Below are 13,824 nucleotides of genomic sequence, written 5' to 3' on the forward strand. Positions count from 1 at the left end.
GGTGCTACACTTCCACCAAAGATATGCACAATGGACACAGTCCCTAATATCCTATGCACTGTCAGAGCTGTGTGGTGTAATGAACTTCTCATGTGCTTAAAGAATGATGCAGGATGCATGGCGAGACAACTGACAGCCCCGTAATGTGTTTCCCAGCAGCCGCTGCAGCGACGAGCTCTCTCGGTGTGTCGCTCGCCATAAACCCACTGGAAAATCGATGGCCGATAAAGAGTTGTGTTCGGGGGGAGCCCCCTCTGATTAATGCAGACTGTCAGCGAGCATCATTAATGTATTTCTCTTTTAAAGAAAGTGTATCAAATGCTCATTGTTTTGGGGGGTTTTAGTTTGTCCAATGTGAGCAGAAAGGGAGGTGCAGGAACGGAGGGGAGTTGTGACGAGAGGCTCCCGATTCTTCCAGGTTTACAGGATGACGATATTTACTTTCGCTAAGGTCACAGAAATCAACAAGAGCTATACGTGTTTGCCTGAATGCTTTTAATGTAAAGAAGGCGTTAAAGTGCTTGTTTACATCCACGTCAAGCTAGACGGACAACAAATCAAACCAAACCGGTTCAAACTTTACTTTTAGCCTTCAGTCCTAAAAGAGGATAACGGACTGAAGGAAGCATTACTGGCACTGCATGATATGCCCCTCTTAATCTGTAATGGACTGTAATGTGCTGCAGAGCATTGTGTTTGCAGCAGAGGGACTGGGGGCAATTTATTTTGGCAAACTACATTTTTTTAATTTAATCTTGAACTGGTTAATAACCTCTTTATTTAATGAAAGATTCAACAATGGATTTTAATTAAGTAGTTTTATTTTGCATTTTGAATTGATTGAATCTAAATTGATTGAAAGGACTCTTCCACTGGGTTGTATTAGCGATTAGCACAAGATAGGAAGTTTATTTTTTCATGTGTCAAGAAAGTGGACTGAATCCTAAAGGGATGGATGCAACCTGCCCTCTTGAAAGAAGGAAATCTAGACTCTATATTTGCTCAATCGGAACAAAATCTTGACTTAAATGCATTCGTGTAGTAAAGTGAACACTGGTGGAATGTTTGCTGACTATAGATACATGCATATATTACATGTGTTTAACTTAATAATGTGGGTAAACTGGGATCAAAGGCATGGTCACTAGTAACTGGACAGTGAAGAATTAGCTGCAATAATCACAACTGGGCATTCTATGTTCTTCAAAGTAATAAGTTTGCGGTGACGTTGAACCGTCTGAACTAACAAGACTACAGGCTTAAAGGTGTAGAGATCATTTAGTTCCTCAAAGGTTCTCTTTGCCACATTCAGTATTATTAATAAAGCATCAAACAGCTTATTAGCTATGTAAAGATAGCTGTGTATATGGTAGAGTAATGTGTGTGCCTGTGGGAGCTTCTCTTTGCTTCGTTGACATAGCCGGGCTGGATGAAAGTAGATTGGGTTATATTTGTATGATGTATTTAAGAAATACTTCCAAAATTTACTTAGATTATGACCGATTCTTTTACTCCATAGTCGGTGTTCATGTTCACTTCTCCCATTGGAGCTAATAGACTCAGGACCTGCCGCTAGTCTCCTAAAGAGGGCGGGGCAGTGGTATAACCCATGTGACACATCTCATATCTCTCTCTTCCCCCCCCCAGGTAAACACTGTCGGTACGTTAGCACTGTTAGCTGCAAGCCGACAGCTGAGCCGTCGTGAGAGCCGTGTAGAGGCAATCGATATGCTCTGAATATGAATCTAGTACCTCCAACAACGCTGCTAATGTAACCAGTTATCAGATTTTCTTTCATCTTTAATTTGTTATTAATGACTTTTATTAATCTGTGTCTGCTCTTGGTTTTCTTTCACAACCTTTGGCTGTCCTACACTCCATAAATACTGCAGGTTTAGATGAGAAGACAAGTCTCGTTCTGGACTCATCCACAGATTGACTGGAACAAGCAGTCGTGGTCTTTCTGTGGCCCAACTACAAATTAAAACGCATCGATAGTTGATCAAAAAACGACGTTAAGTAAAATATTTTCAGTCCAACTTAATCCACTCTGCTATTGTCCTGCACCTTGGGAAACTAAGGGTTAATATCCTCTGGAGTCCAGCTGAGGATTAGGAAATGGAGGTTTAACTGCCTGTGCTAATGGTGGGTGTTTATCTCAATACTTTGTTTTGTCACTCCCCGACTCGCTCTCATTTCCCAAAGCTGTCCCTGGAGCCTCCACTCTTGTAATGGCTTAGCTTTCTGAGCGCCACAGTATGGAGGGAAAGGAATAACAAGATTCTCATTTGGGCTCCGTACACACTGCCCACAGATACATGTATAATTGGCCCTGTTTTCATTCTGCTCTGTTGTTAAATGCACTAGCTATTAGCGTGGTAGTGGTATTGGTGCTGATTTCATGTGTTTGTTTAATGTTGGAAGGTGTGCTCCTTGTTTGTTTGAGAGTGTGCACGTAGAAGTATGTGTGTACACGCGAGCGTGAGTGCATGTGTGTGTGTGTGTGTGTGTGTGTGTGTCAGATAGATAAAGCGTGTGCTCTATCTCTCTCTCGCCCTCCCCGTCCTCCTCTTTCTGAGTTTGGTCGTGGTTCCCCTGGGGCCCCTGTCGCAGTAATGGCCTGCTCCTGATTGCTCTGATACAGGTTAGGAATATTGGCTTTAATGATGTGTAAAATGAGCAAGCAGTGCCTGTGACATTTACAGATGGCACCGCCTTGGCCTGTTCTTCCCAACTGCTCGTTAATTCACGGGAACGGCGAGCACTTCTTTAAGTGACTGCCTGGTGCACGCATACGACACGACACAACACAACACGTCCCGCACACCAAAACAATAGCTCACCTTGTGCACCTCGTCATCATTTCAGCCAAAGTGTTCACACAAATGGATGGAGAAAGAAAAAAAGGGAGTCCTCAAGGCTGAGGAGTGTTGGCTAAGTCCTCTCTAAGGGTTCGTCACACCGGTCTCCAGAGGTCTTAGAGAGGCTTAGACAGAATAGATGCCGCGTTGCTCTGTGCCGCACAGAAAGCACAGCTGGGCTCAGCACCAAAACCCCCCCCGAGGTGCTAATCTGGTCCACAGGTTCCCCGGCGGTGCATCTGCTGCACATACACAGCAGTAGAGGAGTCATCGTCCTCAGGTCACTCTCTTTTCTTTCAGGTCCCACTTTTGATTTTCAGGTCAAACGAAACACCTTTTTAGAGGTTTTAAAATTTGATGAACAACTTTGCTTTTAATGGCAGCCAGTCAGTGGTGGAAGAAGTAAGCCGATCCTTTACTCAAGTATGAATAAAACAATTTAAAAATACTCCATCGAGTAAAAGACCTACATTCAAAACCCTACTTATTACTGCTGTTCTCAACAAAATAAATTCTTAGTTGAACAACGGTTTTGTCGACCGATGTCGAGTTTCAAACAAAAGCACCACTTTAAATCTTGTGTTTGCCAGAGATGTGCTAAAAGGTTTCTTGAAAATACGTCATTCAGCATGAAAAAGCATAAAAAATGACTAAAGAGATCTTAGTCTGCTAAGACCAAAGCGACTGATTAGTCGACTAATCGACTAAGAGGGTGCAGCCCCACGACTTACTTAACTGCACAGAAGTATCATCAAATATCTTAAATCAATATTTATATATATATATAACATTATGTAACTGTTGTTATTGATGCATCAAGAAGCATTTTATTGTTGCTGATTGAGGTGGTACTTAATACATTTAGTTTAAGGGCCCCCTCCAGTGTGTCACATGACAAATCTGATAGCGTTTGATAAGTTGACCTCTTTGAGTCTTTATTTTTAACAGTTTATATTTAAATTAAACCATCTGAGAAGTTTTAGGATGAAACCACTCTTGAAACCGTGAATAGCTCATAGACATCTGTAAAGTGATGACCTCAATCAGACACCGCTGTTGTTGTTTATTAGCTTATTGTACATTTTTTTTGTTTGTTGTAAAATCTTAATCTGAAAAGTAATTATAGCTGTCAGACAATTGTAGTGGTGCAAAAAGAGCAATATTTTCCTCTGCGGTATAGCTGAGTAGAAGTAAAAAGTAGCATGAAATGTACATCAAAACTGTACTTAAGTTCAGTACATGAGTAAATATACTTACTGTAGATAATATAGTTACTTCCCACCACTGCAGCCAGTACATTTCTGTATCTAGAAGCAATAATTTATTAGTGGCGAAACAGTCTGACGTGTCTGATGAACAACATCTGAGGTTCCTGAACACTTCTTATGATCCAGGTAAAAGGAGGTGGATGGAGATGTGCATCTTTTTATCTGTTCCTTCCTCTTTGCAGCTCTATGGCCATTACGCTCTTAATTTCCTTTTTATTATGCCGTGTTAATTAAAGGAAAGTCATATTTTCGCTCATTCTTCACAGTCGGCTCCTCCGTTGGCTTTAAATCGTGTTCCTCCGTTGTCCGCCCACTGCCAGAGCTGCGTTAATTTATTTCTAATTGGCGAGAACTTGTTGACTGTGGGCTCGCAGATAGATCTGGTCAGGAGGTTAATGCTCACGCTAATGTGACAAGGTGATCGCTCCTCTGCTAGCCACGTGCTAACTGCACCCGTTGAGTGATAACAGAAAGCGCTAATGGCCCTTTTACAAGCTCATCATGTCAGGTGCCTGTAAGACAGCAGCGATGCCTTCGACACATTGTACATGCTCAGATTTACCGTCTCTGAGAAGACCACTTTGACCCTCGGCATCGTGCTTACATGGAGCAGAATGACTTTGGCTTATGGTGCTGGATTGCCACACTGTTGGACGGCATTAAAAAGTAATATCGGTGTGCTGGAGCCGCACGTAATGACAATACCGGTGTCAAACATAAAGCCTCCTGCTGCACATTGTCCTCTGTCTCTTTAGTGGCTACAGTATGTCTCGCGTGTGCATTACTATGCACGGAGAGTTGGATTTGTTTTCCCTTGTATACTCATCAGTTTAAGAAACCAGCCATCCGTTGCTTTTTTAATCTCCATAATGAAAGTGTTTTAATGCCTCCAATTTATTGCCTGGGCAGCCAACAGAATAATTAGCTTTGTTCAGGGTTTTTTTTTTGTTTTGTTTTTTAAAGATGAAAACACAAGTATAACAACATTTGAGTCTGGGAGCCACAAATTATAATCAAATGCATTAGTTATTGTACCTGAAGTTATATTGGACAAGAAAATTGATTTTTACTGTGTATGTATTCCAATTAATCACGCCGGTGTTTTTTTGGTTTTCTTTCAAATTTAATATTCCTTCCTTGTTTTCGTTTTTTTTGCTTTTGTTCTCTGTCACTTTAAGGCTCCTTTTTAAGTTGGCCATTTTTGGTTTCATCAAATGGACATTTTTCTTTATGAATCCCCACCAGTGCTTTGAAATGTCACACCCACATAAACACTCTGTCACTGTGAGTCTAAATAAAGAGACTTCCAGGGCTTTATCGATTCCTCGTGACCCGTAGTCGATTCCACAAACTAAATCAGATAATTGAAGTCGGTGTCGAGCTAATTGGATTATTGCTTTCCCCCTGAAGAGATGGCCCTCCACCGCAGCTCAGGGACTGCTACATCAGTGGCGTCCGTCAGACATCTGTCATTTAACAGCACCGGGCTGCGTCTCGCACCAAGGAGGCTGAATTGATTATAAATACAAAGTGTTGTAATTTCTTTGATTAGATGATTTGTCTGACGATCTTATCATCATCATCAGATTGCCGTCATTTCATAACTACAGACATGCAGTTAAGAGTTAAACACATTAATGCACAATGCATTAGCACATCAGAAGTATAAATATATTTTGTTCATTTAACACATTTTAATGTAACCTCTTAATGATTAATGATAAAGCTGCACAGGAGAAAAAAGAATCCCCTCGTGTCTACTTGCCTCCAGTCCTCCAAACATGGTTTATGCAAATGAGATGACTATTTGCATAGACATAATTAGGTAATTACAAATCATTTGGCTATGAGCTGAAGCATGTGCACAGACCAGAGATGTTACACGAGTCACATTGTACAGTACGGAGTTAATGAATTGCCTCTGAACAGCAGAGGCATTACAGCATGTGTTGGAACATATGTCGTGTCAGAACTCTTGTTTGAAAATGACAGGTGACATTTTCATAAATCTTAGTTAAACACAAAGAGAAGTGGAAAAAAAGACAACGCCGATTCACAAATTTCATGATAAAACATGATTGGACTCATTGTAACAGACACTAATATACTGTACTTTGCATTTAACTAAGACGTTAGAAGAAGTTCCTGTCAGTACTCAAACTTTTTCTTTCAAAATGTCAATGGAATCTCAAAATCTAGTTTGGGACGATAACTTTTGGATCCGAGCTGGAATTGTATGAAAATAGAAATTTGTGGTTCTTTGATAATAAGTAAAAAGAATCAGCCTGTGTACATAAAAACTGTTGGCTAGAAGTTAACTACGACTCCCAAGGTGCATTTCTACAAAAAACTTCCAAATACCAAGCTTAAAATTCTGCCACGTTCATCAATAGCAGCTGGTGAAAGATAAAGGAGACGGTGTTGTATAGTAATTTGCTTTGGCTCTGATTGCCTTCTTCTCTATGGCAATGATAACCAAGGCTCTTGGGCATTGTAGCATTTACAGGTGTCCTCCATGACAAACTAATTGAGGACAAAACATAATTTCTCAGAAAATAAGTTGAAATAATGAACTAAACTTTCAGTAATTTTTCTAAAAAAAACCTTTTATTTCTGTTTTCCTGTCGATTCTGGACATTTATATATTAGGTAGAGTTATATAACTTTGGGATAATTGCAAATTAAATGCTTAAAGGCACAGTCTGCTCTGATTGGTCAGCGTTTTCAGCTGAGGGACCAGCTGTGTGTCAACTCCAGAGTTTAGCAGCACTTCTACTCGTGACTGTACACAGGAGTTGACATCACAACATTACCGAAGTCCTGACGGCTCGTTTAAAGGCGCAGTGTCTGAATATAGGCTGTGTGCATTTCTCCGTGGATTGAGAGTTTTGAATTTATACTTTCACAGTATTTTTATAGCACCTAGAGCTACTTTATAATAAAAATACAAGACACTTTCTACAATATTGGACCTTTTAAGAAAAGATAATATTGTGTGTTGCTGCTGATTGGTAAAGGTCTTAAAAGTCATTCAACTCCAGCAGAAACGAATTAAAAATGTATCCTAGTCCTTTTTTGTTTGAGATTTTGAAGCATTGTCGAACAAAGCAGCAGTGCACGGGAGGTGCCGAGAAATCATCTGAGCGTTGCTGAGTTCAACAGAAGCTCATTTCACCGTGCAGCCGCGCGTGGATGGGCCTCAACCGCCGAGCTGTGGCGCTGCCTCGCACAGTCGGATTGCACAACCGGCCTGTGTGTTGCTCGAGTACTAATTCTTTATTTATTTGTGTTTTCCAGAGCAAGAGGATTCCTTTGAGTTCATCATTGTGTCGTTGACGGGTCAGACGTGGAACTTCGAAGCCTCTACTTATGAGGAGAGGGAACTGTGGGTCCAAGCCATTGAGAGTCAGATCTTCGCCAGCCTGCAGTCTTGTGAGAGCATAAAGAACAAGGTACGTACAGTAGGTCACCAGAGAGAAAACACATTATGTAGACAATCATCTAATCACAGCGACGTCATCATCCTGCAATTCTGCTGCTTCATTTACACTTCCTCTTTTCCCCTTCTTTCCAACCTTTATTGCGCCCCTCACCCCCCCCCCCCCCCCCGCCCCTCCTCACCCACTTCAAGCTGTCACATGTGGGAGGTTGTCAGACAGGTGCACCACAGTGTGGGGGATCTGTTATTAGAACTGACAGACATCAAAGAGAGAACACGGCTTGTGTCAGCATACTGGGGAGACACAGCCTAATTTTCATATTCATATTTTCCCTTTGAGAAACCTCGTCCCTCCCTCTCCTCGCTGGCTGTCTATGATTTGAGTCCAGCTCTAATTGTTTGCCTTCTCCTTCTCTTGCCATCATTAGTTCCTCCTGACTTGTTCTCTCCCTCGTGTCTTACAGTCTCGGTTAGGCAGCCAAAGTGATGCGATGGCCATTCAGTCCACACGAAACGTGAGGGGGAACAGCTTCTGCGTGGACTGTGATGCACCCAGTGAGTATGACTCTTCATCGCAACAGCTCATTTCTCCTCGATGAAGGCCTTGTAGAGGAGGAAACAAAGCGTTTCTGTATTTGATCATAGATTTCATATAAAAACATTCAGAAATATTTGATTTTGAGTGGTTTTATAGAGTCATTGCATTAAAGATCAGAGATACAGACTCTCTAACCAACACAACACAACTTGATTGCTTGCTCTCACAAAGAAATGACTGATTCAATTCTTCTTTGACCTGCAGTTACACTAGCACATTTATTTGCAAAATATGAATTATGCTTGTCCTTTATCACGCAGACCCAGACTGGGCCAGTCTGAACCTGGGCGCCTTGATGTGCATCGAGTGCTCCGGGATCCACAGAAACCTGGGCACCCACCTGTCTCGCGTGCGCTCCCTGGACCTGGACGACTGGCCGGTGGAGCTCAGCATGGTGATGACGGCCATCGGCAACTCCATGGCCAACAGTGTGTGGGAGGGCGAGTTGGAGGGCTACACCAAGCCAGGGAGCGACAGCACCAGGTTAGCATGCGTCTGCAAATAAAGGTGCTGCTTAATGAAGCATGCGGAGATTATAGAACGGGGAGGCAGCGCCGTCTTCCCTACATTACCTGCCGTTTATTAGCCACCCACATTTCAGCACAGGCAAGTTCACACCGCGAAATGCTCCATAAGAAGCACCAGGGGTCCATGAATGTCAGTCTGCTGAGCCAAGAACACAGTATTTTATGTTTCCGTCCACCGTGTCTTTTATCTGAGTCAGTACTTTGTTGGCATCTCTATCCCTCTATCTCTGCATTTAAGGATGTAATATGTTTTGTTTCCACCAGAGTATCTGTTGTCTTGTACGTCCGTCCTTGCACTTACCTGATAAAAGCCCTGACTAGCTCCAAATTCACGAGCACTAATCAGGAAAAGATCTTTAAATCTTAAACCACATCTGAATCCAGCCTTCGTCCTTTGTTGGTGCCTGTTTTCAGTGAGAGTATACATGTGGAATCTTTCCAAACTTCTACAACTTACGTAACCAAAGCTTGTACTTTTGGAACCAAACATGTAGCTCTTCGTCTTTTTAAAATGTATCTCTTTGGACTTTGCCGCTTCCTCCGCACTGCCCTGCCCTAACTTCCCCCAATGACTACCTGATCCCGCTCCTGTGAGGTACCCAGATCCGGTTGGAGGATTGTTTATCTCTCGGTGACAGGTGAGACCTAACGTCCCAGTCTGACTAATGACCTGCTGTGTGGCTGTGCAGGTAATTAAGCACACCATTATGGCTAAACTCCACCCCGAGAGCCAGGCCCTCGGGGCCCAAGTTGCCGTGTCACATATCCATCACACGGGGCCGGGTCATCACTCAGTCTGTCACAGCAAAGACTGTCTGTAGGGTCTCCCTGGTGGCATTAGAGGGTTTTAACATCACAGCTTTGTAACTTTGTCACTAAAAGTGACATATCAACAGAGAAACATTGCTGCTTTCTTTCTTTTTTTTTTACTACTTCTGTCCTGCTGTTATGGCTAATAAAACATACAAATGTAATATAATAATAATATTGTTATTGTTGTCCACCATGTAAACCGAACAACATGTAAAATAACATTTATGTATTACTGATAAACTAGTAGTATCAGTTGATACAAGTGCCCAAAAAAACGATGATTGAATAGTCATTCAAGTCAAACTAAAAAGCAAATTGAATGCTGGTTATAGCATTTAAATGTGATTATTTTATGTTTTCCCTTATTAATTGTATTGCATTGTATAAGTCATAACATTATTAGTTATAGGAGGATGTCACTTTGGGCTCTAGGAACTTGAGATGGGTGTTTATTCTGTAACAGTTTCTGAATAAACATTTAATTGATTTAAAAAAGTTCAATAAGAAGAAACCGATGAATTAATAAGGAAAACTCATCAATTTCAGGGCTGATTTCAGCCTTGAAATGTCCGGTTTTTCAAAGCCAGTACAGAGTTTTTGCACTGAAGCTGCTAATATTTTCATCAGTGTTATTTGTTTCCTTGCAAAAAGAAATTGCAAGTTTACAATTATTCTTATTAGATTAAAAAAATGATAATAATACAACAACTGTAAAGACAATGACGTGACAGGAGAACTGCCCCTTGAATGTCAGACTAATGAAGTTTAATAGGGTTTGCAGCTCTTTAAGGCAGGACCTCTGCTGCTTACACACCATAACGATCATCTGGCAGAGACAGATTACTGAAGTCAATGTGTTCTAATTTCATGAAGAAAATAAAAAGGCAGGTTTATGTTGCATGTATATGGTCAGAGAAGAACAGCATATCAGCCTAGCATTTGTTCAAACATAACCCTAATAATGACACCAATTCATATCCCATAATTAGTTTTACTCACATCACCTATAACCAGAAACATGAGGGATCACTTCACTGAGGAAAAGTTAAAGTAGTTGTGAGTACCTTAAATTACACTTCCCTATTTTACTTTTTTTGTCGATGGAGCAGTTTCAGGATGCACTTCAGCACATGATCACTGGACATACAGTGTGTACTACTTACACACTTCATACTGGGACCATATGAAAAGTTTGCTAATGAACAGTTTTTCATAGTTTTTTTTGTTTTCTTTTCTTTTCCACTCCGCCGGTCGTCTCAGGCCTTTTTCCTCTTGAATCCATCCTGCGCTCTCCGGCCAGTTCAGAACTGAATGATGGCCTACAGTTATTTATTGAATGGTATCTGTGCCAAAGTGCTCCACTGTGGACTTGATGAAAGATTATCGATGTTGATTCCTCTCCCTGCCGCTGTCAGTCCCACGTCGCCTCGAGCAGGAAGGTTCTTCATTGTCTCAAAAAAATCCGATCCCTATCCCGCAGCAGCATCTCCATTCGTTTTCCCTGGCAAACGATAAATCTCATTTGCAGCATAACTAATCTTCAGACAAAACACAGCAGTTGTAAATATCATATATGGCCACTGGTCATTGAGATGCTGATGGTTTTGTTGCTGATAGAACAATGTACCCTCGTGGGGGAAACTTTGGTATCAAATTATTTTGCTCACAAATGATGAATTGTAACCAACTTAATGGGATGTCGGTTTTTTTCTTTCTTTTAACACCATAAATCCTGACTCTCTCTCTGTGTATGCTCCTCTTAACCCGAACACATATGAGAGGATTTTAATTGTGTCACATGGGTGACGTGCAGCAGCTTTGTGATGGCACCCAGGCAGGCAGTGTGTGGCTCCCGAGTCCCACTAAACATTAGTGACACCTAATCTAAACGATTCAGTAACTACCTGAATATCAACTCGGTGTCTGATTGAATGTCTCCTGCAAGACTAGTTTTGCCCCCCCTTGCATCTTTTGGATTCAACTTAAAAGCATTCATCCACAAGATTGGTTTAGCTTATGATATTCTGGATCGGAAGAACACAATATATAGATTTGTCGTACACAGATCCGCACAGCAGCATCAGACTGATTACAGGCATCGTAATGGGCGCAGATGTGCATGTATATATATATGTGGCACCTGTTTTTAGACGTTGTAGAAGAATGCATGGTGCAGCTTTCTAATAAGGCAGCCTTCATAAAGTTGAAACTAATGGCTTTTTAGATCAGTTATAAGCCATTAATAGGAGAACATTTTGGAGTGCCAGGTAAAAAAATCCCTTTGGCTGGTGTCCATCGTTTCTTTTTGGGGGGTTGTTAATCCATCAATAAATCCTCGAGTGTTTATCACTTTCTAATAAGCCATCAAGCCTGCACTTTGATAAGTAATTAATAAAGTCTGCAGTTGTAAGTGCTAATATTTTCCACAAAAAATTAATAAATATGGATTTCCAGAAAGTAAGGAGTCAGACGTGTGAAACAGCCAAAGTCATTTTTCCCAAAAAGTTCTTCTTATTCATGGATAATAACTGATCTATAAGAAATACATTATATACCGACCATTAATAATGCCATTAGTTACAATTATGACCCATATATAAAGGAAGCCTAGTTAAAAAGCGTGACCTGGCTGTTTTACAGTTAAATCCGTGATGATGAATTTGTGCGAGCGCCTACATTGAGGCTGATCTCTGCAGTCAGCATGTTGGAGGGGAGTACTTCTTTTAATTAGCACCTTGGAGTCGCTGTGTTTTGCACGTCACCTCTAATTGCTTGGCGTGTTCGCGATAGAAAACACCACAGACTATTTTGACAGATACTGTGGGGGAGGTCCAACAGCTAACTTTACCCTTATCGTCTACTGGCACACAAACACACACTCACACACATACACAGACACCGGTTCTCATTTGGGGGAGATGTCCCGGAGCGTGGACGGATGTGGACGGCTATCCCTCACCGGCGCGGGCCTCTCACTGTCACCCTCTGTGGGCTCCGCGCCGCCCTCGGCCACAGGCAGGTAATAGCTCTGATGAGAGCCCTCCACTTTGTTTCAGAAATAATTTGCCACTCCTGCCGCCTGCAGGGGCTGCGTGGTAATAAAAATGAATCACACCGCTAACCTCTCCAAACCTGGCCCCGCTGCCTCTTTTAACCCCTTCCGCTCCGGCGGTGGCACCTTTTTGCTCGTCCCTCCCAAAGCTGTCTGACCGCGTTTACGACAACATTCGGCGCTGTGGCCAATAGATTTCTGTTTCTAGGATTTACTCCACAGTGGACTCCGTCCTCCAAGTTATTCCAACTAAATAAGCGAGCAAAGCTTCGGGGCTACTCACAGGTTAGGAGAGCTGGAACGCCAACTCTCAGAAGAGCTTTTAGAATAGCCGGCCTTGCCAGGAGCCCTGGTGGAGGAAGAGTAATTAATTAAGACAAATGAATGGCCGGGTCTTCCCATGTCCTCCCGCTCTCCCTCTTTTCTCCCTCTCTAAATGAAACCCACAGGTCAGTAATTAGCCCTGTGTGGGAGAAACAGGAACCGCAGTCACTAATTGCCCACATACCACCGGGTTTCAGACCCAGGTAGACGTGGAGGAAGGTCTGAGTCACCGTGGCGAAGTCTACTTAACCAGTAAATGTAGTTTTAATATTGTTAGCATTATACAATCATAGCAGAAGTTCTTCTCTGATGATGTGAAGAAAGAGAAAAAAAAAAAAAAAGAGACGGCCCCTTTATGTGACCGAGAATTTGAAATGTGTTCGTGCAGCAGGCCGCATGCATAAGCAGGGCATGTGTTATCGTCCCCTCTGCTTTGTATGTGAGGCGAGGGTTCAGCAGGGGTTAACAGCATGAGCATTTAAGGGTGTTAGTCTTGCCGGCACAAAAACACAGCCACTCCATCACGAGGAGTCTGACAACCTCATTAATGTCACAATATATTCAACTCATCCCTCTGACTGCCTACGGCACCCAGATGCTCTCCTGTCGGCCTCTCTATAGAGCTCAGCACAACAACCTTTTGAATTCTGGTCATCTGTTCGGGGCCGCGCTCTGGAAGCGAGAAAAGCGGCAGCGATTCCACTTGTGAAAATATTTGTCTTAATTCTTTCGCAGCTGTTGTTCTCGGAGCGTAGCGTGTCTACACTGTACCCACTGGCCCACGGGAGGCCTTATTTAGCACTTTTGCGGCGGCGTTTACTGTGCTGCTCCTTCATTTCTGGCCCTTAGCAACCTTTGATGCTTTGGGGCCCAGCTTTCTGTCCCTGTTGTGTGTGTGTTTTTTTTTTTTTTCATCTCAGTCGTTTTCCCTCCGAGCCCCCT

General features: G+C 42.3%; 1 protein-coding gene across 2 annotated transcripts in view; it reads left to right on the top strand.

Annotated features, from left to right (window-relative positions):
- agap3 (ArfGAP with GTPase domain, ankyrin repeat and PH domain 3) overlaps window positions 1-13,824 on the top strand; it is a 107,465-nt gene that overhangs the window by 87,597 nt on the left and 6,044 nt on the right. For both annotated transcript variants that reach the window (XM_076098492.1, XM_076098494.1), the window contains exons 14-16: window positions 7,427-7,581; window positions 8,033-8,123; window positions 8,427-8,649. In XM_076098492.1, coding sequence (XP_075954607.1) covers window positions 7,427-7,581; window positions 8,033-8,123; window positions 8,427-8,649 — 469 coding nt within the window. The remainder of the gene's footprint in view (window positions 1-7,426; window positions 7,582-8,032; window positions 8,124-8,426; window positions 8,650-13,824) is intronic.

The sequence above is a fragment of the Anarhichas minor genome, unplaced genomic scaffold (assembly GCF_050575085.1).
Source record: "Anarhichas minor isolate MPS153535 unplaced genomic scaffold, ASM5057508v1 ptg000024l, whole genome shotgun sequence".
Lineage (NCBI taxonomy): Eukaryota > Metazoa > Chordata > Actinopteri > Perciformes > Anarhichadidae > Anarhichas > Anarhichas minor.